The sequence below is a fragment of the Atractosteus spatula genome, chromosome 16, assembly GCF_055471065.1.
Source record: "Atractosteus spatula isolate fAtrSpa1 chromosome 16, fAtrSpa1.hap1, whole genome shotgun sequence".
NCBI lineage: Eukaryota > Metazoa > Chordata > Actinopteri > Semionotiformes > Lepisosteidae > Atractosteus > Atractosteus spatula.
The window spans coordinates 16,350,504-16,376,721 of record NC_142721.1 but is presented as its reverse complement, the minus strand read 5'-3'; the positions used below and the strand labels follow the sequence as shown (position 1 = coordinate 16,376,721).

Genomic DNA, 26,218 nt, shown 5'->3' with positions numbered 1-26,218 from the left:
GCAATCATGGAGATTTAATCAATAAAAGTTAAATATGACAACACTAAGTGACAACACTGGAAAGAACCTTATTTGTATCTATTGTTATTTAAGTCACTATATAAACAAGATACCTGTACGTCAAATACTGCCGTCTATTTTGTCCCGGAATCTATCAGGATGTGATCCGCCCAAATCTGCTCGGATCAGGAGAGATTACGCACAAGCGCTGGCAGACCACAGTGCTCGGAGTCGCCTGCTGATCGTATCACTTTGCATGGCACCCGAATGGCTGAATACTCAGGGTGTTTCAGCTAGTCTGACAATTGAATTTGCCTTGTATCTTCTAAGAAAGGAATTGTGGTTTTCGGACAGTGTAGGCCCTAAGTGGGGGTGTTTTGCTTTGAAAGGGTGGGGGTCCTTAGCCGTGCTGTACAGCCCAGGCTGGGGATTCGGCATGCAGGTAGAAGTGAACTGGGCTCTTATACCACAGGCACAGCACTGAAGCTTGTCCTCCACCACACCTGTGATCGACATGTCAACACAGGCCCCAGCCTCCTCCAGAATGCACATTCATTTCCATACAAATCTGTCCACAGGAGTGGTCAGGCAGAGCCTAGTCTCACCTTCAGACAGCTACATCCTGCATCACCATCTGCTAGACTTCTGCCTTGCACACAAAACAGTTCCTAATACTTCTTTATGCTTGACTAAATGTTTAATACACTGCCCCCTAGAATTAAGAGTGTGAATTAGCACAAATGCAGGAGTATTGCTTGTAAGCATCACTTCCAAAGCTGGCTCTCCATGGCAAACTGGGAGTCTATAAACCAGAACAGAGGTCGTGCTGGGTTTGTCCTCCACTCAACAGTGTGTCAAAGATCCACACTGAGGTCCTGCCTTGTGCCACGTGCCAAATTCAGAGATTTGAAATCTTTTTTTGAAGTTTTCTTTTTTCCAGTCTATAATACAGCGCAATTTGAAAAACAGCATGATTCCATCCGCGGTTAACCCGTCTATTAATGGCAGGCAGGGTAAACAGGAGAGGGTGCTCAGTTCAAAGTGTGTTGTGTCTGGGCAGTCTCTGCGGACAGAAGGAAAGATTCCCCAGGCTGTGCAGGTTGTGAAGCAGGATATCTAGTGTTTGAAAGTCCGTTATGTGCCTTTGGAAAGGGCTTGGAGAAAGAGCCACAGGCCAGTGAGGGGTTCTGCATCCTGGGGGAGTCTGCACACTCTTACTCTGTACAGTAACCCACTGCAAACCGCAAAAGCACACAAACTGTCTGCACTTTAATGTTTCGCAGATAGCTGAATGAATGCACATGCCTTAATGTGGACTTTGCAGCCCTGTTTCCAGGCCCATGGTTTGTTACTGAAATGACCGTGACACGCAGGTCCTGGCATGACGCACATCACGGCTCACGTATGGCTGCTGTAGTCTCACCCAGCCTGCAGCATGTTAATGGGATTTGTTTGCATTGTCTCAATAAAAAGCTGCTATCTGTCAGAGGTCCCACCCCGCAATTACAGCACTCACGCTCGGCGGCGGAGCGTATATATAGGGATGGATCGCTCAGTCTCGACCACGAACCGGACGGAGAGACTCAGCGCTTGACTCGGCAGCCCCCTCTTCAGGCCACGATGGGGAGGACAATGGCATGGATCTGTGTTTGGAGCTTCCTGATTGCCTGCACTCTGGGGTCCGATGTAACGAAAGGTAGGGAGATGGTTTTGGAAAAAGAAGAATACTCTTATCTGCCGTGCGGATGGTCATCACTAATGATTCCTGGCATTTTAATGACATAGTGATAAGGGCACAGCATGCTGATTACCAGCAGGGCCTGGTACCTAACAGTAGAGCAATTGTGAGTAATGAAAGACACAGCCTGGCAGTGATTAAACGTTAAAACCCAGGTTCTATAGCAGGAGGTCCAAGTCCTGGTCCTGAAGGACCACACACACGCTGGTTTTTGTTTCATCAAAGCCCTCAGTTACATAATCAAACTCTTAATTGAGTTAATCATCAATTAATTTATTCGGACTGTTTTCAGCTATTCTGCATGTTGGAAGTTTCCTTTTCACTACTGCACTTTGTAAATAAATTACAATTTTGGAGCAGAAGCAAAATTGCCAACATTCTGTTAGCAATGGTCCTGCAAGGCTAGAATTGGGAGCATCCGCCCTGCAGACTTATGCGTACTTCAGAAGAAACTCTGTTGAGTTCTGAGGATGCAGCCCTGAGCAGGAAGACCTACAGTCTCCCCTGGTCTTTGCTGGTGAGGGCCCTGTAGAGAGACTGTGAGCCCACAGGTACACCAAACCTTCCAAACGACAGAAGCAGACAAAAACGCTAGTAAGTAAGTTAGCACTTGAGGTAATGCTTAAAAAACCTTAACGCTGGAGGCAGCCATTAAGGGATGCATGTAAAAAAAAATGCTTGCAGTTTCTTTTAATTGATCACCATCAATCTCAAGCCGCCCTTCAGCCAGTTGAGCTGCCCTTTGCCCTTCCTCCTAGGCAGCGGCAGTGAGCACATCCAGACGATCTGCAGCACCTGGGGCAACGGGCACTACAAGACTTTCGATGGGGACGTGTACCAGTTCCCGGGGACGTGCGAGTACAACCTGGCCTCCGACTGCCACGAGTCCTACCTGGAGTTCTCCGTGCACATCCAGCGGGTGAAGCGCGGGGACCACTCGATCATCAGCCAGGTGGTCGTCACCATCAAGAACGTCGTCGTCGTCCTCCGCGACAAGCTGGTGGAGGTCAATGGAGAATTGTGAGTACTGCTGAGATTCGTAACGATCATCCTCAGTGTCACCCTTTGCAGACTGGACACTGAAACTTGGACACCTCCGTCTGGGGAAAAAGCCTGTTAATTAAAGCAAGCACAGTAATAATATCTTCACTCTAGTCACTCAGTAGGGTAGTGCTTTGTTGTGGTCTGGTAGGGTTAATTGAAATATTTTAAAAATGGATTCACTCCAGAGGAAAAAATTCTAGATGTATTGTCTTTCAATTCCATTCATTTTTTACACAAATGTATCTTTATGAAGCAAAAATGGAAATCATGAAATATTGTAAACATGAGGAAAAGACTAGGACTGTCTCAGCTTGCCCTTGAGACAAGCTTAACTGGGCAGTTTGTATCATAAAAGCAAATGACTGATTAATGCATTTGGCATTACAGCTTATTCCCTCAGGCTGAGGATTTCTGTCTCTGACTGCTCACTGCAGTATGTACACTGAATGCTGACACCACCTCTCTCCTGGTGCTCGGGCAGGTTATAAAGTATTGGTGTGAGAATCTTTATGTCTCTTCAGAAGCTCAGTTCAAGGACTAAGCTGACAGAAGTGAGAAATCACAAAGGCATGGTAGCAAAAGAAATCAGCGATGAGTTCTGAAAATACATTAAGTTTAACTAGACTGTTCTTGGCTGTAAAAGTCTTATATTCTGTTCTTCAAATCATATTTGTCTTGCGCTCATATTGGTGAGAAAAGTTTCCTCATGCAGGTTGTTTCATTAAGTAAAGTCAGAACAATCTTCTCTCTTTAATGTACACAGTCCAGTTACAGTGTTGAAAATGAATTGCCTTAAAATCAGGCTCCAAAAGACAAGGACCTAAAACTAACGCAATGTATTTCAACCCCAGTGTGAAAACCCCATACTACGGCTCAGGGGTACTGCTGGAGAAGAATGAGGTCTACACGAAGCTGTACGCTAAACTGGGACTCACTGTCATGTGGAACGGAGAAGATGCCATCATGGTAAGAGCCAGACTGTTTGTCAGTTCTTCAGAGAGGGAAGATTCATTCCCATCCTGTTACCAGTAGGTCACTCCTGGAGCTGTAACGAGACCATAGACATGACTTTGAATTGGTTGTGTCTCAGGCCTGACATGCACACATTTCTCCATGTACTTCTGTCAAGACGCCAGGCTACCCCAGTTCTGAACTGAGCATTCTGGGCTTTCTTTCCTCAGCTGGAGCTGGACTCCAAGTACAGGAACCGCACCTGTGGGCTGTGTGGGGATTACAATGGGATCAGCATGTATAATGAGTTCATCTATGAGGGTGAGTTATTGGAACGAGGGACTTTGAAAAGTATGAGACAGTCAGCAATCACACATTGTTGTCAAACATGAATAGTGAAGACTGGGTTTATATACTTGTGAAACTACTTTCCTCATGGTTACTGTATAATTTATATAATATAATAAAACACCTTCTGTGTACTTAACACAAATGAATTTAGTAAACTATTCATCAGTTATTCTGTAAATGTCATATCTTTTGCATTGCCAAAACATATTTAAAACCGTAAACCTTCTTATGCAGGTGAAGCCCTGAGCCCCATTACATTTGGGAACCAGCAGAAGATCCATCGGCCCAATGAGGTGTGTGAGGACCCCTATGAGGAGGAGTCAACACCTTCCTGTTCTCAGTATGTGAGTATCACGTCTAAACCTCCAGCTCAGCACAGAATGTGATTGTGTACAGTTTCTCATTTCAGTGGCTGTAACCTGCCTGTATTGCACCTAGCGCACACCCTGTGAACAGCTGCTCAAGTCCAACACCTGGGCCGACTGTATGAGCTCCGTGGACCCTGAGCCCTACCTCCAGGCCTGCATTCAGGACATGTGCAGCTGTAACTCTACCCTGGGTGACTTCTGTGTGTGCAGCACCCTCTCCGAATTCTCCCGGCAGTGCTCCCATGCTGGTGGCACTCCCCAGAACTGGAGGACTGAGAAATTCTGCGGTAAGATGCTAAATCACAGGTGGATTGTTGTACAGATTAAATTTCAACTTGGATTCTTTGCAGCTTTTAAGTTTTTGCAGTTCTTAGAAACAGGCTTTCTATCCCAGATACTATCTTGTATTTCACTGCAGCTTAATATTGAATTAGGTAGACTTTCTGACTACTGTGATATTATAAGTACTATCTTTTGCTCTAAACCAAAGGTTTTCTCCCTTAACCATAGATAGTCTTATGCTGGACAGAATGATTTTTACTGTTTATGTGAAAAACACATCTAGCATTATGAAAATCAAGCTAGGATCTGCCCTGAAGCAGAAGACCTTTGCAGCATCTTGAAATCAAAGCATCTGACAGACATCTGAACTCCTTACCGCTTCATCCTAATTCATGTCCTCCAGTGCTTACTGTCATTAACCCATTGCTGTGATGACCTCTAAATATACTGTGTCCAAACTGCAGCCAAGCAGTGTCCCTTCAACATGGTGTACTTGGAGAGCGGCTCCCCCTGTATGAACACCTGCTCCCACACTGACACCAGCACACTGTGTGAGGAGCATCGCATGGACGGCTGCTTCTGCCCCGCAGGTCAGCGCCCCTGTGTTCTGCAACACCACCCTGTAAAACCAGGATGACATGCTTGGTCTCCAAGACCTGTTTTGGATGCACTGTGCAGTTGTAATTAACAGTATTGCACAAGATGTGAGACTAGAGGCTATTTTAATACAAATGACAAGGAAACAGGATGTTAGACTATTTTACTGGGTGAGTTAGGCTGAGAGCATGACGTGACTGAAGATCCACATACTGTCACAGTGCGTGATCACTAGTGACCAAGTAGAGAAATGGTGACTTGTTCTCCAGTGAAGAGGTTATTTTTGGGTGTTGAAGTCCTTCCAGCAGGAACAGTATGAGAGTGAAACAGGCAGTCTGTCACGGACTGTGGTCTCATGCTGTCCGTCTTTGCTGTGCCACAGGGACGGTGTTTGACGATGTTTCTCAGACCGGGTGCATTCCAGTGGAGCAGTGCCAGTGCAACATGCATGGCAAACACTACCAGCCTGGGGAGACAGTCCAGCAGGAGTGCGAGGAATGGTAAACGGCATCTTCGGCCACTGCAGTGGCTTCTGTCACCTGCAATCTCTCTTTTATCTGATTCAGTATAGTTTGAAACTGAAATGTAAAAGACCAGGTCCCATCTTATCCTCCCATTAAAATGGATTGTGTTCACAAACACTTATTTTTGTGTGATGTGCTCTGCATGCTGTTGTCTCTTTGGCTTTGAGGCAGAGTTCCTCACAGTGCTGCTGAGCCAGGGGTGATATTCTTCATGCAGGGCGCGGGTGTGAAACTCGAAGGGCTGTTCTGTGTTTCAGTGTGTGTGAGTCGGGGAAGTGGGCCTGTAAGAGCCGGTCCTGTCCTGGGAGCTGTGCCGTGGAGGGGGGAGCTCACATCTCCACCTTTGATGGCAAGACCTACACCTTCCATGGGAACTGCTACTATGTCCTGTCCAAGGTAACGTCCCTGCCCATTACTGTAGGACGTCCTTTCTTTGTCATTTCCAGATGTTTCGAGCTGTCCTGTAGAAATGTAAATTAGTACAGCCCTCCTTGATAAGAAGTGTGGTTTGAGTCTCTATTTGTTCCCTCTCATCTCAGCCGTGCATGGGAGCCAAGTTCAGCATCCTGGGAGAACTGATTCCCTGTGGCTCTCAGGACTTGGACACCTGTCTGAAGACAGTGGTGGTGCTGCTGGACAATGACAAGAACAATGTGAGTGTGGAGCCAGAGAGACTGGTACTGGAGGGACAAGATACCAGGAAGGACAGATTTATTTTGACAGGTTACTGTAACTATATCCTAACTAGATCGGCTGGATTCCCACCATAAAGTGCCTTCAAGAATCTCTATGGAGTCACTGCTGCTAGCAGGCTTGGCAGTTTATTCTAGCAGACACTCAGAAATGCTCCCTGTTCTCAGTCCATGGAAATGCTACAAGAGTGCATCTGTGGTCTGTCCTAGTGTACAGTGAACATGGGGATGACAGTGGGAGTGAGAGAGGAGCACAACAGTATTTCCAAAGACCATTCACAAGATCTCGTACAAAAATCTTATTAAAGAACCCACCCTGTCCATATGAGCCACAGTTAGCCTTTATAGCAGGTTTTCAATGGGTATTAATTCAATTCTGAGCACAAGGAAATATGTTCAGTATATTACCTGGTCAGCTGCTGGATCTTGAACACGTCTGTTCTTCTTGAAGGCCTTGGTGTTTAAAGCTGATGGGAAAGTGCTCCACAACTCGGCTGAGATCAGTCTCCCATACAACACGGGTGAGAACTAGACTCTGTCTGTTTTGAATGTGCCCTTACCTGTGTAGGGTGTATGATGAGACTGTCACAACAGAGAACTGCATGAATATACGAATAGTCAATACAGATCTAATGACTTCCATTTCTGTCATTGTTTAGCGCACCTCCATGTCTTCAGACCCTCCTCCTTCCATATCATCCTGCAGTCGGACTTCGGTTTGCAGCTGCAGGTCCAGATGGTTCCCATCATGCAGGTCTATGTGTCCCTGGAGCAGTCCTACAAAACCAAGATGTGTGGTAAGTTGCACTGCATCTGTTCCACAATAAAACCTGAGCTCTCTGGTAGCTAATCTTTGCCCAACAGCCTGTATTGCAGTTCCTTTGCTATGGAAAATGACAGTAAGTTGCTCAGGCAGAAGCCCCACTGTAAGCAGTGTCTTGTGCACAGGTCTGTGTGGAGACTTCAATGACGTTCAGAGTGATGACTTCAAGACCCAGCTTGGGCTGGTGGAAGGCACAGCTGCCCCCTTTGCCAACTCCTGGAAGGCCCAGGCCAGCTGTCCAGACAGGTCTGACCGGCTGGATGACCCCTGTGCCCTCAGTGTGGAGACAGGTGAGAGTCCAAGAGCTGCCTTCCATGTCCATATACAGCATGTGCTGGCCAGATAAAGGGACTGAGTGTATCCAACCATTTGTCTAAAAACGGCATCTCTGCCACAGTGCAGTGGGATCTAATGGTTTTTCTTTCTCTCCCTTAAGAGAACTACGCTGAACACTGGTGCTCCATTCTGAGGAGTGACCAGGAGTTTGTCAAGTGTCACACTGTGGTAGACCCTGAGGATTACTACAAGGTACACATGTGGCCATGTTGTTTTTTTGAAAAGCAATTTGATTCGGACTGATAATAAGGATGACTTTCCTGCCTGCTGTGATTCCAGAAATGCGTGTACTCCACCTGTAACTGTGAGAAGAGTGAGGACTGCCTGTGCGCTGCCTTGTCCTCCTATGTGCGAGCCTGTGCTGCCAAGGGTGTGAGTCTGCGGGACTGGAGGAGCACTGTGTGTGGTGAGTGGAGGAGGGAGGGACTGGGGTCAGGGGCTCGGGGGGGCCTGTCAGTTCCAGAGCTGAGAAACCAGCTGCAGGTACACCCCAAGTCCTCTGTCCAAACTCCAGGTAACAGGGACAAAAGGCACAGGGGAGGGGAGTCTTAAGCTTCAGCTCTGTTCATGTTGGAGCAATGCTGCACATCTTGGGGAAGAACTTTGGCTTGGACATCTGCAGAAGCTGCATTCTTACTCTGCTGATTTACAGATAAGTACAAGACGAGCTGCCCTGCCACTCAGACCTTCTCCTACGGACTCCATGGCTGCCAGCGCACCTGTCTCTCCCTCAGCTCTGATCTCCAGTACTGCTCCCCCACCTTCCTGCCTGTGGACGGCTGCGCCTGCCCTGATGGTCTGTACCAGGATGAGCATGGCGTCTGTGTGCACATGGCCAAGTGCCCTTGCTTCCACAATGGAGACCGAATCCAGCCTGGGAAATTCATCACAATCAAGGATGAGCACTGGTAGGCGTCATTCCCAATATTCTTAAATAAACACCTGATAATCATAGAGAATTACAGGATATCATAATATTTAAGAGTTTCTTCCATATTGGAATAAGACATAAGAATAAAAGAACACAAGAGCATTTAAACAAGAAGAGGACACTGTCTCCTTCTGCCCAACTAGCTTGTATAGTTTTCAGAAGCGAATTGGTTCATAATCTCATCCTGTCAATGCCTTATAAGAAACCATGGTTTTAACTTTGACAGTATGGATGAGTAGCTTGTTCCAGATCAGAACCACATTTTTAGGACAAGGAAGTGCCTGTTTTCAGTTTGCGTTTTTCTTTTGCTTCCAAAGTCCATATGGACAAAGCTAATTGCAAATATGGACGCAAGTATTTGAATGCATCTGTTTTTTAATATGAAGTTTTCGTTTTTGTTTTCACTAAGATATAAGTAACCTACACATTCTGTGATTTCAGCGTGTGCACCAATGGGAAGTTACACTGCACTACAAAAAAATCAACAAGTAAGTACCATGGGCTCATGGTTGGCAAAGCATGCAGAGAGCTCTTGGTTTCTTCTGCTGGCTCTGACTCCCTGTGTCCTGTGTACTGCAGGCTGCCCATCCTCCATGACCTACTTCAACTGTTCCACAGCCAGGCCAGGCTCTACAGGCCTGGAGTGTCAGAAGACCTGCAGAAACCCTGCTGGCAACTGTGTGAGTGAAGGCAAATTTCTCTCTCCTCTTCTCCAGCTTTTCAAGCTCCTCTATTCTATGGGCTTTTCACAGAAAATCAATTCATGCTTAATGTATTAGAGATTTCCAGTTTAATTTAGTTGTTTTAAAAAATCAAAGACTTTATTTAATAGCCTGATACATAACTTTGTGCTCTGTCCCTGCAGTACCCAGTTGGGTGCGTGTCGGGGTGCAAGTGTCCCGATGGGCTTTATGACGATGGGATTGGGAACTGTGTCCATGAACATCAGTGCCCCTGTTTCCATAATGGAAATAGCTTCATCAATGGACACATAATGAAGGAGAAGTGCAACACTTGGTAAGTCTTTGACTAGAGGCCTTTTGAGGAAATCGACTCATTTACCTCAGAGCCCTTTCCCTGTCCTTCCTTACCCAAGAAAGAGCTTTGCGCTTGAAACACGTTGCTATTTGCTATTTTCTATCTGCATTAAGCCATTGTCTGCCTTGCATTCTTTATGCTTTTGAGGCCCTGTTTACAGTTATACTTAAGTCAATAAGTATTTATTTGTCTGTGACTGGATGATTCAGCTGTAAGACAACCCTGCATTTTCTACATCTTACTAACATAGCTCTTAAGAGTCCAAAACCCTAATGTATGAGATTTGCCATTGAAAATTGTGATTGCATACTCTTTGCATTGATGTGTCTTTTATTCATCGGTCTCTACGACTGAAAGAGTTTACATTCATTACTCCATTTTTAAATCCGCCTGGACATGACGCAAATGCATGGCATCTTCAGACCCATGAGTGAGACCATTAGATACGAACACTTTGTGTGAAACTTGAGAGCTGTGCAATTCCATACCGTCATGGCTGCTGCCTGGCAAAGCCTCTTGCGGTGTATTGCTGAGAAACAGTTCTTCACTGTTGACTCTTGCGCACATATTGTCAGCCTTCCTGCTTGAGTTGGATCAGGTGGACTACCTGGCCTGTATGCAACTGCAGTAAGCCATAACCTTGGTGCAATCCAGACTGCAGTGCTGAGAGGTAGTCACTGTGTAAACTGAGCTGTGCTCATCAGGATACTCTTGTTGATATTGACAGCTGGTGTGATTCCAGCTCTCTTCCCCTGGTTCAATGTTTTTGGTGACTCTCTCTCCAGCACCTGCAAGGCAGGGCAGTGGCAGTGCACGCAGAAGAAATGCCCGGGCACCTGCACCATCTATGGCAGTGGGCACTACATCACCTTCGACGGTCGGAGGTTTGGCTTTGATGGAGACTGTGGATATGTGGCAGCTCAGGTACTGTTTCTAAGGAGCTGTATGCTGATTAGCTTACCATTTATGCTGTCTGACCATCACAGAAATTTTCATAAACTAGATTATTGCTTTTACAGAAACACCTTAATGGCCAAGACACACAGAAAGCAATACGTTTATGTTTTTTTTATATTTATGCACTTACATTAATTATTACTATGTGTTAAAGGACTTCTGTGGAGCTAAATCTGCAAACGGCACCTTCAGTGTGATCACTGAAAACATTCCCTGTGGAACAACAGGCACAACCTGCTCCAAATCAGTGCGGATTTATATGGGGGTAAGAGCCATTTCCTGAATATCATCATAGCTACTTCTTTCAGGTATATCGTCATCCTTCTAGATCCAATCTCAAGCTGTACTCTATTGGCAGAACTGTTCTCCCATGTTTCTGAACCCAGCGCTGAGACGTTGTCTGGTTTACTGCAAGCCTCCCCACTGTCTCTTGTAGAAACTGGTATAAATGTTGGGGTCACCAGGAGCTGAGCTGTCTGTCTTTCACAGAGAACTGAGCTGAAGCTGTCTGATGGAAAGTATGAAGTAACTAAACTAGACTGGGGAGAACAGGTGACGTACAGAGTGCGGTCTGTTGGCTTGTACCTCGTTATCGAAACCAGCATTGGGCTGGAGGTGCTCTGGGACAAGGGGACAGCCATACACATCATCTTGGATCCATCGTACCAGGTATTTCCAAAATTTCTGACACTGAGGTCTATAGATGCAAAAATAAGATGGATTTAGTGGAAGATGCCCTTGTCATCCAGATGTTGTTTCCATGGCAAAGAGAACAGTATCACTGTACTCTGCACTTGTACATCCACTGTCTGATCCCAGATTTGCTGACATTTTAATTTATAAGTTAAACTTATTCTCGGCATGAAGTGGCTTGCGGGAGGGGTTCTGCAGTGCTGCTGTCACAGGATGTACCCTGAGTGCACCGCAGGCTCCCTGACTCGTGCCCCGTGTCTCCTCTAGGGGCAGGTGTGCGGCCTGTGTGGGAACTTCGATGACAACGGGAAGAACGACTTCACCACCAAGGGCCAGCTGGTGGTGGCCAGCCCCCTGGAGTTTGGGAACAGCTGGAAGGTGTCCAGCAGCTGTCCCGACGCAGCGCTCCATGACCCCTGCTCTATGAATCCCTTCCGCCATGGCTGGGCTAAGCTGAAGTGCAGCATCATTAAGGGAGACACCTTTAAGGACTGCCGACATAAGGTACACCCATCCTCATATCCCTTGTGCAGAGGATTGTAGAGGCATGTATTTTAAACAGCATTGCATGTCTTATTTGAGTGACTTAGTGACTGAGTTGAATCTCTGTCCTTAGCACACCTCCTGTGGATGAGCATACAGAATTCTCCTCCCAGTCAGCACTGCATTAATGTAATAAGTGTTGCAACATGATTTTACATTATGTTCACTCACTTTGGATATCATTCTGAGTAACTGTGGTCTTTGAGAGCTGATTTGAGAATACATTGCTCAATATTATGGCTGTAAACAAGCTGTCATTTTCCATATTGAATTCCTCCCCCTGTGCAGGTGGACCCCGCTCCATACTATGACGCCTGTGTCCGTGACTCCTGTGCCTGTGACACTGGAGGAGACTGCGAGTGCTTCTGTACAGCTGTGGCTGCCTATGCTGCAGCCTGTAATGCAGCTGGGGTTTGTGTGGCCTGGAGGACTCCAAAGATCTGCCGTGAGTACAGACACCGGACTACAAATTCACAATTACTCTTCATTCCTTCCTGGTGCACATGCCTGTTTAAGATGCCCTTAACTGTTATTAACATTACATTTCCCATCTAATGTTATGCCATATCATGCCTTACAATACAATACTCTCGATAGTTAAAGCACGGCCCCTACATTTTAGCCTGAAAACAACCACAGGTACAGTACATCAGAGTGGACACCTCCATAAAATCAGTTCAGTTAATTACAATTACTGTCCATCAAAAGAAAGCAAGTTTGTTCCACCTATTTTTTTTTAAATATAAGTACCACACACTCTTCAAAGAGAACAGCACAATGTAAATGTGGTTTCCTGGATGTGCTTTGTCTTTGGCAGCTGTGTTCTGCGAGTTCTACAACCCCCGTAGAGAGTACTGTCAGTGGCACTACCATTCCTGCAACCCCTGCATTAAAACCTGCCAGAACCCGCAGGGAACCTGCAACAGCTCACTCCTAGCCATAGAGGGTAAGAGACCACAAACACAGCCTCAGGTTTTTGAGTGAAGGTACTGTAGCTTCTTACTGTATAACGTCTGCCTCTCCCATCACCATATTTGATACTACTAAAATCATCGATCCCTGCCTGTCTTGGGAATAGTAGTACAGTACATGATCTGTGAGGGTAGCTGGTATCTTTAGCCACTTCCTTTATTGTTCAAGTGCCTGCACACCTGACCCCAAACTCCATCAGCTAGACTCTGTACCATTAAAGGTCATAGAATGATAGTACTGTGCGATATGTTTGGTTTTCACTACTAATTACGGAATTGTGTTCATTTCTAGGATGCTTCCCCAAATGCCCTCCAGAAAAACCTTTATTTGATGAAGAAAAGAGGGTCTGCGTGGACGAATGTGAACCCACAACAACCACCACACCCACCACCACCTCAACAACCACACCTACCACGACATCAACGACCACACCCACCACCACAACAACCACAACGACCACACCCACCACTACAACCTCACCCACCACCACAACAACCACACCAACCACTACAACTACACCCACTACCACAACAACCACTGCAACCACTACAACTATACCTACTACCACCACAACCACACCCACCACCACAACAACCACTGCAACCACTACAACTACACCTACTACCACAACAACCACACCCACCACCACCTCAACAACCACACCTACCACGACAACAACGACCACACCCACCACCACAACAACCACAACGACCACACCCACCACCACAACCGCCACTGCAACCACTACAACTACACCTACTACCACCACAACCACACCCACCACCACAACAACCACCACAACCACACCCACCACCACAACAACCACTATAACTACACCTACTACCACAACGACCACACCCACCACCACAACCACCACTGCAACCACTACAACTACACCTACTACCACCACAACCACACCCACCACCACAACAACCACCACAACCACACCCACCACCACAACGACCAGACCCACCACCACAACAACCACTGCAACCACTACAACTACACCTACTACCACAACAACCAAACCCCCAAGTAAATCCACTTTATTTACATTAATTGTGAATTTTAAAAATTACTTGAATAATTACATTATGAATCATAAAAAATATTTAAAAAATTAATTAATCAATAATTATATGGAATAAATCTATAAAGAAACATAGAAACCATGACTAAGTTCAGTAAAAAAGTATGTTACTTGCAATTGCAATCACTTCATTTCTTCCTCAGTTCCTTCACATAACTACTAGAATATGATATTCACAACACATAAAATCTGTTTTTCTGAATTAAATAAAACAAGCGAAAGTACAGCCATGAAGATAGATCCTTTCACATTAACTGTTGTTGCTGTTAATGTATTGTGCTCTTCAGCCATTTAGTGTGGTATTTTACTTCTCTTACTTGTCCAACATGAGCAATATTCTACGTCGCTCTGAATTGTTGTATTGTAATTAGTATTAATGATGGTAATGATGATTAGCACCACTTAATGATTATACACCACACCACTTGGTGTATACTTAACTGATTTCTGCATGTGATAGTGCAAACTGTGATTATACTTTGATCAAGTTGTAGTTTCACTTTAATTTTGATGAATTTATAGTATATAATTTCACTGTAAAAAAGACATGAACAGCAGACTAGAGGTCATATTGCAATGTAATGTCAACAATGATTGAGTGGGGTGTTGTAAATCCATAGTTCTTGTTATAATAAACCTTTACTTGTTCTAGTTATTGGCCTATATCGCCAATAACAATAACTACCGTTTAACAAAATTCTTTCACTTCTTCACAGATTGCACGTGCCAGTGGACAAAGTGGTTTGATGTTGATTATCCAAAGTTAGGTCCTGATGGCGGTGACTGGGAGACCTATAAGAACATTACAATGGCAGGACATCAAATCTGTGAACACCCAGAAAACATCAGTTGCCGGGCAGAGGCGTACCCTGATAAAACACTAGAGCAACTGGGACAGAAGGTTCAGTGTGACGTGTCATTTGGGCTGATATGCAAGAACAAAGAGAACATGAAGACCCCACCCTTCAAGTGCTTCAACTATCAGATTCAAGTGTGCTGCAAGCCCTCCTACTGCATTTCTACGACAACCCCTGAACCCACAACCACCACAACCACAACTCCAACCCCTGAACCCACAACCACCACAACCACAACCCCAACCCCTGAACCCACAACCACCACCACCACTACAACCCCTGAACCCACAACCACCACAACCACAACCCCCAAATCCACGACCACCACAACCCCCCAGCCCACAACAACCACAACCACAACTCCAACCCCCAAATCCACGACCACCACAACCCCAACCCCCGGACCCACAACCACCACAACCCCAACCCCCGAATCCACAACCACCACAACCACAACTCCAACCCCCGAATCCACAACCACAACCCCTAAACCCACAACCACCACAACCACAACTCCAACCCCTGAACCCACAACCACCACAACCACAACCCCAACCCCTGAACCCACAACCACCACAACCACAACCCCCAAATCCACGACCACCACAACCACAACCCCCAAACCCACGACCACCACAACCCCCCAGCCCACAACAACCACAACCACAACTCCAACCCCCAAATCCACGACCACCACAACCCCAACCCCCGGACCCACAACCACCACAACCCCAACCCCCGAATCCACAACCACCACAACCACAACTCCAACCCCCGAATCCACAACCACCACAACCCCAACCCCCGAACCCACAACCACCACAACCCCAACCCCTGAATCCACAACCACCACAACCACAACTCCAACCCCCGAATCCACAACCACCACAACCACAACTCCAACCCCCGGACCCACAACCACCACAACCCCAACCCCTGAATCCACAACCACCACAACCACAACTCCAACCCCCGAATCCACAACCACCACAACCACCACAACCACAACTCCAACCCCCGAATCCACAACCACCACAACCCCAACCCCCGGACCCACAACCACCACAACTCCAACCCCCGAATCCACAACCACCACAACCACCACAACCCCAACCCCCGAATCCACAACCACCACAACCACCACAACCCCAACCCCAACCCCCGGACCCACAACCACCACAACTCCAACCCCCGAATCCACAACCACCACAACCACAACTCCAACCCCCGGACCAACAACCACCACAACCACAACCCCTGAATCCACAACCACCACAACCCCAACCCCCGAATCCACAACCACCACAACCACAACTCCAACCCCCGAATCCACAACCACCACAACCACCACAACCCCAACCCCAACCCCCGGACCCACAACCACCACAACTCCAACCCCCGAATCCACAACCACCACAACCCCAACCCCCGAATCCACAACCACCACAACCACCACAACCCCAACCCCAACCCCCGGACCCACAACCACCACAACTCCAACCCCCGAATCCACAACCACCACAACCACAACTCCAACCCCCGAATCCACAACCACCACAACCACAACTCCAACCCCCGGACCAACAACCACCACAACCACAACCCCTGAATCCACAACCACCACAACCCCAACCCCCGAATCCACAACCACCACAACCACAACTCCAACCCCCGAATCCACAACCACAACTCCAACCCCCGAATCCACAATCACCACAACCACCACAACTCCAACCCCCGAATCCACAACCACCACAACCACCACAACTCCAACCCCCGAAACCACAACCACAACCACCACAACTCCAACCCCCGAATCCACAACCACCACAACCACAACTCCAACCCCCGAAACCACAACCACCACCACCACAACTCCAACACCCGAATCCACAACCACCACAACCACCACAACCCCAACCCCCGAACCCACAACCACCACAACCACAACTCCAACCCCCGAAACCACAACCACCACAACCACAACTCCAACCCCCGAATCCACAACCACCACAACCACAACTCCAACCCCCGAATCCACAACCACCACAACCACAACTCCAACCCCCGAATCCACAACCACCACAACCACAACTCCAACCCCCGAATCCACGACCACCACAACCACAACTCCAACCCCTGAACCCACAACCACCACAACTCCAACTCCAACCCCCAAATCCACGACCACCACAACCACAACTACTACAACTACAACTAAAGGTCCTACTCCACCTCCAGGCTGCCCGGAATGGAATAAAAAAGTGAGTATATACTACTGATTATAGAACTTTAGCAATTTCTTAAAATGTGTTACTTAGGAAATTTACAATCTTTAATAATGGTAGAGGTATAATGTGAAAGATAACAGAGCTGTAAATTGAAGTTATCAATGAAGGTATCCTTTAAACCGAACAGGTACTGTAAAATAGAAGAAAGTAAGTGTATTTACAGTACACACTGTATGTCACTTAGCAGTTCCTTCCGGGCCCTATGCGGACGACGCGATCCAGAATAGTGAAGATACACTAGGAAAAAAGTCATGTGGGAGAGGGTCTGGAGACGGGGGGCGTGTCCATGCAGTGCTGGTGTCCAGGGGGAGTGAATCCGGGGCGAACAAAAGGCGAAATCCAAAAGAGTAATCCGAGACAAAGGGTAGAGTCCAAGGCCAGGGGATCCATCCAGGGAGTTAAAACACGAACTGGGTCGGGACCGGCGAAGGGAGGGGAATCGGGAACAGAAGAGTAAAACCATAACGGAGCCAGACACAGCAGGACCCCCGGCTCTCATGATGCGGAAATCAATGAGGAACCAGGAGTGAGGTCCACGTCTGGCTTTTAAGGGGGAACGGGAATAGGGAACAGGTGCAGACAATGGGAGGGAACGAGGAAGGGCTGGAGCTCCCTTAAGAGGAGGGGTTAGCGATCATGACACTGTACAGTACATGTTGTAATACAACATTTTTAGCCTAATCCTGATGAGGACTACAGATTCTTTGAGGCAAAGCCCTTGAGAGATATTTCACAGGTTACCATTGATAAAAAAAAATTTAATTACATAGTGGTACGGTGGATTAATTAGTTCAGTCTTCAAGAATTGTTGGTCACGATTTGCATTTGTAATATTGTTTTCATTCTTGATTTCCAGCAAAATGAAACATTCGAGATATGCAACTGCACAATTGCTAGATGCATTGAGAACAACACAATTGAGATAATCCCCTACGAATGCCCACCTCTTCAGAACCTCACCTGTGCTAATGGAAGACCCCCAGTCTTGGTGTTGGATAGCACTGGGTGCTGCAGGCAGTATGTGTGTGAATGTGAGTATTACTGTACCTCTGGAGTGCTTTCCTAGGTGTATAAAAAGTAAAAATCTCTACTGAAAATGGAAAAAACGAGACCCATGTAGTATATTCACCAGGAATAAGCAAAGATTCATGTTGCAACAGCCCCCTTTAGTTTTGTTTAGATTTATTCTTGAAGTTTTATACAGACTGATACGAGTTAGCTCCACAGTGATGGACTGATGGGATTTCTGTTTTACAGGCTACTGTATTGGCTTTGGAGACCCCCATTATGTCACCTTCGATGGACTCTATTACAGCTTCCAGGGGAACTGCTCTTATGTGTTGGTGGAAGAGATCAAACCCATATATCATAAATTTGGGATTTACATCGATAATGTGTACTGCGACCCCCGAGAGGAAGTGTCCTGTCCGCGCTCCATCACAGTCTCTTTTGGTGGAGAGGAGATCACCCTGAAGGATAAAGACGACACATTGAGAGTGAGCCTGCAGGTCAGTCCTCGCTGGTTTTACTCATCCTCAGTTTCTCTATTTGGGTCTTTCATGTTGATTACACATCTTTAACTTTGATCATCTTCATACAGAATTTCATGAGGAGCCACCTCAGGACATAACTGCCACAGCAGAACTTTTAAGAACGTTAGGAGGGAAGCTCATTCCGCTCATCGGATTTTGTTGTTCCCCAGTATAGTGAATGTTTCATGATAATAGTTGAAGTAGGGAGCTGTGTCAGTATGCGTAAACTGCAAAGGAGCAAGTAAAGGTTTATTCCCTGCTGAAAAGAGAAGAAAAGAAACACAACGTTTCAGCTGTGGAGCCTACATCTTCTATGAACCAAAGAAGGCTCTACAGCCGAATAGATGTGTTTCTTTTCTTCACTTTTCAGCTGGAATAAACCTTTACTTGCTCCACTGTTACACGATCCTGTCTTACTCACTTCTTACTGTTAGCTTCCTGGATATGATTTCCACTTGATAATCTCAAGCAGCATTTAATTTGATAGTGGGTAAACAAAATGGACACACACTGAATATTGTGCATTGAACCAGCACACTGTATCTCGCTGCCTTCTCTGCAAGTTTACAAATGCACTGATCACCTGTATTTCATATCTGAAAACCTACTCCTGCCATCTGACGTTTTTTAGATCGATCACAGAACTGACAAAGACCTCACAAATGACACTATTTTTAAACTTTCCAAAAAAGGCCAAGGGCTCAATAGCATGTATACTAATGTTTGTTTTCCTCCTGTCTGTGTGAAGGTGCTGGTAAATGGCAATGTTTCGGAGTCTGACAAGGACGAGTACGAGGTGGGCAAGATGACTGTACAGAAGTCTGACTATAGTCTGAAGCTGAACATCCCAAGCATAGACACTTTGGTGACTTTCGATGGAATTTCCTTCACTATCAAGATGCCTTACTCCATATTTGGCAATAACACACAGGGACAATGTGGTAAGTGCAAGGAATACCTGTAGCAGACCTAGAATTGGAAAACTGGAGTCTTCATAAGCTTGTCACCTAAAAGCCTCGTTGTCTTCATTATCTGAGGCATTAAATTGCTCTTTTTGTTTCCTGTTTTAAGAATCAGAAAAAAATAACTTACAAATGCAAACTTTATAATTGCTACCTGTTATTTTTTTATTAGTGTACACACCTGAGTTGAGAACTGATTCGCTGCTTTCTACATCTCATTATTCACATCATTTAGAAAAAACTATCAAAACATTACAGAAGTTCAAAGTATTTTGGCCTCTTGTGAAAACAGTCTCAATTCACAACTAACTCTTTGATGTGCAAAAATACTGCTTTCTCTCCTCAGGAACCTGCAATAACAACCAGGAGGATGACTGCATGCTTCCTGGAGGCCAGCTGGTCAAGGACTGTGCTGTGATGGGAGACCACTGGGTGAAAGAGACGAGCAAGCCCCTCTGCCCCACACCTGCCCTGCCCACTAGCAGCCCACCAAACCCACTGCCCACCGGACCCTGCAAACCGGATTCTGTCTGTGGCCTCCTCAAGAGCACGTGAGCTAACAAAACAGTCCAGCAGTCACCCATTCATCGACACAGAGCAGCAGATTCCTTTTTCCAAACATTTGCAGCCTCCTCTGGTTTTACCATTGCTCTTAATTTACCTGTTTTAACTGGAAAAAAGTAGCATCATTTACATCTTAATTCAAAACCCCTATAAACCCTGCAGGACTCAGGCAAAACAAATCATAATCTCACTGACTGACAACTTTCCTTCATGCAACTCCCCCTGCCACTGCTGCCCAGTGATGGACTGCCCTCCTGTTGGTATTCGCAGGGTGTTTGCAGCGTGCCATAAACTGGTCCCTCCAGAGCCTTTCTACCAGGGCTGTGTGTTTGACAGCTGCAACGTGATTGACCCCTCCATTGAGTGCTCCAGCCTGCAGGCCTACGCCACCATGTGTGCACAGCTGGGCGTCTGTGTGAGCTGGAGAGATACCACAAAAGGGAAATGCCGTAAGTACCTCCACCTGATTCCTTTGAGCTCCTGGATAGAGCTCCTGAGCATGTGGTCAATCAATTCCACTGCAGTACTTTAATTAATACACAGGATATCTCACATACTGTCCATACTGTATATGACAAGGCAGGGTGTGGTAAAGACAGTGGTTTAGAAGGGCTGCAGGTCTGTGCAGATTTTATTATTATTATTTAAAGGTTTTAAAATATCAGGTTTTAGAATAGCTTTTCATAAGGTGAAAAGATAAAGAGGTGTATTGCACTGCTGTGAGCATGCACCAGCACCATGAACCATAGCTCTTTTCTGCAGTTGGTTTACCCAGCTGACTAAAACTAAAATCTTCTCTTACAGCCTTTTCCTGCCCTTCCAATATGGTCTACAAGCCATGTGGTCCTATCAGTCCACACACTTGCCAGGACAAGTAAGTTATTGTCATACAGAAGCACAGTGAAGGAAACAAGAACAAAAACTGGTCTTGAATTTAAAGTTTGACATGTGCTTCTGGCCTATTTTCCCACCAGAGGGGTTGCACTGAAACGTTATGACGAATCGGTGCTGTTTGACTTTCTAACTGGGTTTTGTTTTCAGCCCATCTCAAAACCAGGGACCCCAACCAGCAGAGACAGAGGGCTGCTTCTGCCCAGCAGGCTCGATCTTGTACAACAAGCACACTCACGTCTGTGTGGAGAAGTGTGGTATGTGCATTTCATTTTTCATCTGAGAAAAAAACAAACAGCAAATCATTAGTTTTAGTAAGGGTGTGTTCTCAATAACAGCCCTGGTTAACATTTGGGGGAGAAAAGAACAGAGCAGAATAAGGGTGCTTACAAGAACTGCAATTAAGACTACCAGCCTGAGCACAGTTTGATTCAGTTCAAACTATGTGTACAGTACGTATTGTAGAAACGGTGTCTGCAAATAATGCCTAAGCATTTCTAAAGGTTATTATTGCTCAAAGTCCATGATAAACTTTTAGGGAAAGATGACACAGTAGTATCAGCTATATCATTAGACACCCCACAGTAACAGCCTCAGTCTGTAATGTCCAGCCAAGATACTGCTGTACCTGCACCTCCACAGTATCCTACTGACCTGGCTCACATTCGCTCCTTGTTTCCACAGGATGCCTGGACCCAGAGGGCAAACCTCGGGAGGTGAGGCGGTCTTGTTGTTTTGTTCTGGTAGTTAGAGAACTTTAGCTACCAGGGGACAACGTGAGCCTTCCCTGACCTTGCTGATATAAGACAGGTGTGGCTGGGAGGCTCTAGTACGAGGTCTGTCTGTGATTCTTCTATTTCTGCCCTAGTTCGGGGAGGCATTTGAGTACAACTGCCAGAACTGTATCTGCGACTTCAACATGAAAGGAGTGAAGTGTGAGCCAAAGAAATGTCCAGTGAAGCCCAAACCTGTCTGCAGTGGGCCAGGCTTTGTCATCACCAGTGAGACCAGCTCCACGGACGCCTGCTGCAATGAGCTTGTCTGCAGTAAGTTCATTTCATGACCAAAAGAGTAGTCTGCACCGACACTCAACCATCACTTGGCCTCTGTCACAGAAGAAAGGAGGAACCTGCTCTTCCAATCATCCGCCATGTGGCTGCTTCAACCACACATTAAAAATACATCTTGGCTATGTCACATTTTCAGCTCAAGATGTTTGTCTAAATGCATGTATTCTTGGGAACACGTTATCACTGCCTCAGTTGTTTGTGTTGGTGAAGTGGCGGACAGTCTTGCATTGCCTCTTGCTGTTTCTCTTCAGGATGTAATGCCAGCACCTGCCCACCCACTCAGACGGACTGCCCAGTGGGATTCAAGCCTACTGTCATTATCCCTGATGGAAAATGCTGCCCAGAATATAAATGCGGTAAAGGCATTTAATCTTTTAACTCTCTTTAAAAGCCCAAAGCAGAACAGAATGACACTTGTTCAGTCTTCCAGTGCCTATAATAAATTGCTTTGGGAACCACAGGTAATGTTGAAAATAATTAACTGCTATTCCAGGGTCTCTGGTTTTCAGTTTGATTCCTGTGACTTTTTTATTTATAGTTCACATATATATAATCTGTTTTAAAGACCAATTTTTAAGGTTTCAAAGATGACAGCTTTAGGCAGTCTACTATATACACCCTCAAGTGCAAGATGATATGCATTTTGGGCTCCACAGTGAATAATGTTTATTTTTTTTCCAGATCCAAAGGGCGTTTGTGTGCACAACAATACAGAATACCAGGTAACTTAATGGGTAGCCCATCTAGGGGTTTGCGAATGCTGCACTTAATCTAGAAACAGTAGTGTTAGGTTTAAATGGAGATTCCAGCTCACTTCCTGTGACCCATTTTCTTCCCAGCCGGGATTCAGTGTTCCAGTGGATAAATGCCAGCTGTGCTCCTGCACCAAGGATATGGATCTCTCAACCCATCTCGGCATTATCAGCTGTGTACCCCTGCCCTGTAACAGGACCTGTGAAGAGGTAAGGAATTTTCATGAGCAAATGCACAGCACCTTCCATCTCAGGATACTTAATTGGAAGACTGATAACAGTACAGACCTAGATGCATCATGCTGATATACATGGATATTCACAATTCAGTTTGTCATATGCACAAGTGCAATGATACTGTGATACTGTGCTTATACAGTATTTGTATGTATGTTCCAACACAAAGACGTTGAAGAAACACCAACTTAAACACAGAAAAGCAGCAGCAACAACAAAGTTAAATAACACTCAACTTGAATTAAACCCAGCATAAGCAGTGCTAAGAAACCGCATTGTGAATCAGTGGTAGAGGCAGTATTAAATAATCTGACGGCTTGCAGGAAAAAGCTGTCTCTGAATCTGGAGGTATGTGCCTTTCTGCTCCTTACCAGAGAACAGGGGAGAGAAATGTGAGGAATCAGAATTATTGTTATCCTAAGCAATACTCCCAGCCCACCTGAGACAATGAGATGTACAAATGTCCACAACAGAGGTACTCCGACAATGGACTGGACTGACCTGATCACCCCCAGTAAGGCCTTTCAGCCAGACAACGAGCTGCTGCCAAACCACACTGTAATACTGTATTGACAGTACAGTATATACACATGATGTACACATACAGCACACATATGTAATGGATGTTTATATTTTTCAGGGATTCAAATATGTGGAGTCTACCGGCGACTGCTGCGGGAAGTGTGTGCAGACTCACTGTGTCATCCAAGTGGGCGGCACTATCCATGTACTCAAGGTCAGCTCCTGCTGTTTCAAACTTTGGGAAGGAATGCCAGCTTTCCCAGCTGTCTTGGGTCTTCACTAATACCGAGGGCTTCCTTCTCTTTCCAAGCCTGGAGACACATGGTCGCCTCCTGGAGACAAGTGTGAGGTGCACAGCTGTGTGAAGATCAGCAACACCTTCGTCTCCACCAAGGCTACCATTCAGTGCCCTCCCTTCCACGAGAACAACTGTCAGCCGGTACGTGCACAGAAACTAAAGCAACTGCCTGCCAACCACTTCTGCTTCTTCCTTCTGGGTTAAAAGAACGGCCAGTTGACGTGTCCCGGCTCTTCTATTAAACTTATTCCCATTTGCAACCTGTGACTACGGGTGGCTCAGTACCAAGCCAGTTAGTGCTGCGGCCTCACAGACTGTGTGTTTTCTCTGGCTGCTCCAGCTTCCTCCCACAGTCCAAACACGTGCGATCTGGGTTAACGGGCGTCTCTAAGTTGTCTCTTGTATGCACATGTGAGTGTGTGCACCCTGTGACAGGCTGTGCTTTGGCTTGTGCCCACTGTGTGCGAGGTTGGGCTCTACCTCACCAAGACCCTGTACTGGACTGAGCGCTTATTGAAAAACGGTGGATATTGGGCTATTCTACACTCATCTCAACTACAACTGTAAACTGTGCAGCAAGAATCTTCTTAATATCTTCTTTCTTCCATCCAAGGAATAAAATGGCAAACATTTTCTCCTAAAAAAGAAACTGGTAAACTGGGACTAAAGTGAAATATTGTAGATCTGGGAATGTTTTAAACATGAAAAAGCATTTCATTTTAGTGAAAAGATTACGTATTCACAAGCATCTCACATTGTGCATTTAGCGATTGCAAAATTCCCATGAATCTTGGAAGAGTGACTGTGTGGAAGATGTTTGGTCACCTGCTGATCTTTGCATCTGTTTTGGAAGCTCTTGCTCTAGTTTTCCATTTTTATTTTCTCTGTAGGGAACGATTGTGACTGCTCCAGACGGGTGCTGTAAGGCCTGTAAGTATTGCAAAAACTGAGGTTCATTCAGGTCATAAATGCTACCGAGCCACAGTGATGTCGTGTTGACTCACTGAGTCTGCCATGACTGTAACAGTTACAGACTTGTACTAATCCCGTCAGCTGAGTGCAGTAGAGATGCCATCAGCCACTTGCTCTGTTGCACTGGGCTACCCCTGCGGATTGTCCTTGCAGGTGTGGAGAAACAGAAGGCCTGTAAGGTGTCCACTTTGAAGACTCACATCACGGATAAGGGCTGCCAGTCCCAGGAAGTGATCGAGATGACGCACTGTCAGGGTGCCTGTGACACCTACTCCATGTAAGTTCCCCTGCTCAATCAAGACCCTGGATTTCCAGTTTCCATTGAAAAAGCACATGGCCTAAAACCATGGAGCCTTTAGAAGTGACTATATTCTGCTGAGCTGGTGGTTTTGTGAAATAGTTTCTATCGCAACGGGCAGAATTAATTGCTAGTTTGGAATGTATAGATTTTTTCCCCCTAATAGGTCACAAGTTCCTCAGAATTTCACTCACCTGACTTGTCAAAAACCTGCTGCAAAATGTAATGATCTTCCAACTACTCCACCAGGGGGAGTGCTCCACATAACATGTTTCTGTACCTGGAATGGATTTCTGGTTATGGTGGCCAACAGGAAAATGCCCTCTTATGAGTTCCAGACTAGCACATTGTAGTACAGTAAATGAATGTACAAATGTACAGTAAAAGAAAAGTCACAGTTTTCCTCTCTACCCTGTAACGATCAGTGAAGCAGAGGGCTAAGCGCAACGTTGTTTCTCCTGGTCATTTCCTTGCAGATACTCTGCTGAGGCCGCCAACATGCATCACAAGTGCACCTGCTGCCAGGAGGTGAAGACTCACAACCGCACCATCCAGCTGATCTGCCCCGACGGGACCACCAGGCCCTACACCTACATCCACGTGGACAAATGCGACTGCCGCACCACAAACTGCGACCAGCCAGCCTCTGCTGTGCAGCTTCCCGGCAAGCGGAACCGGCGATCGGCTCTCAGCGCAGGGACGGTCTTCTACAGGCACTGAGCTGCGCAACCCGGCCACGCTCGCCAGCGCTAGCCTCCGGATAGCAACGACACTGCTGCGCTTTGAAAGCAAGGGCAATCTTCACGCTTCTTAAATACTGGGTTTTATTTATTGTTGATTTGAGACTTTAAAGTAATCAATTATTCTCCAAAGTGGTAAAATCTATATGCTTTGCTTGTGCAAATAAAAAGCAACTTCAAAACAATTTTAAACTCTGATCTGTCTTGTTTCTGTGTTGAGTGTAAGAAAAAGAAATTGCAAACAATGACCTTCTTGCGAGTATCTCAAATATAGACGTTTCTTACAATTTGTAACTTATTAC

General features: G+C 46.0%; 1 protein-coding gene across 1 annotated transcript; it reads left to right on the top strand.

The window, feature by feature from the left end:
• Positions 1 to 1,588: 1,588 nt before the first annotated feature.
• Positions 1,589 to 26,095, top strand: LOC148819677 (mucin-5B-like). Its single transcript, XM_088934966.1, has 44 exons — positions 1,589 to 1,696; positions 2,497 to 2,758; positions 3,634 to 3,748; positions 3,964 to 4,054; positions 4,319 to 4,428; positions 4,523 to 4,739; positions 5,199 to 5,324; positions 5,714 to 5,831; positions 6,113 to 6,251; positions 6,395 to 6,508; positions 6,999 to 7,068; positions 7,207 to 7,344; positions 7,496 to 7,660; positions 7,807 to 7,898; positions 7,986 to 8,112; positions 8,359 to 8,614; positions 9,079 to 9,125; positions 9,217 to 9,317; positions 9,503 to 9,654; positions 10,461 to 10,599; positions 10,787 to 10,897; positions 11,122 to 11,301; positions 11,593 to 11,829; positions 12,157 to 12,313; positions 12,686 to 12,814; positions 13,132 to 13,875; positions 14,647 to 17,051; positions 17,935 to 18,109; positions 18,336 to 18,586; positions 19,359 to 19,551; positions 19,919 to 20,123; positions 20,407 to 20,585; positions 20,941 to 21,010; positions 21,178 to 21,284; positions 21,712 to 21,743; positions 21,896 to 22,073; positions 22,349 to 22,453; positions 22,779 to 22,819; positions 22,937 to 23,059; positions 23,727 to 23,822; positions 23,919 to 24,047; positions 24,797 to 24,836; positions 25,032 to 25,155; positions 25,653 to 26,095. Exons 1-44 carry the CDS (start codon positions 1,621 to 1,623, stop codon positions 25,894 to 25,896), a joined length of 8,910 nt encoding a protein of 2,969 aa, XP_088791092.1. The 5' UTR covers positions 1,589 to 1,620; the 3' UTR covers positions 25,897 to 26,095.
• Positions 26,096 to 26,218: the final 123 nt, after the last annotated feature.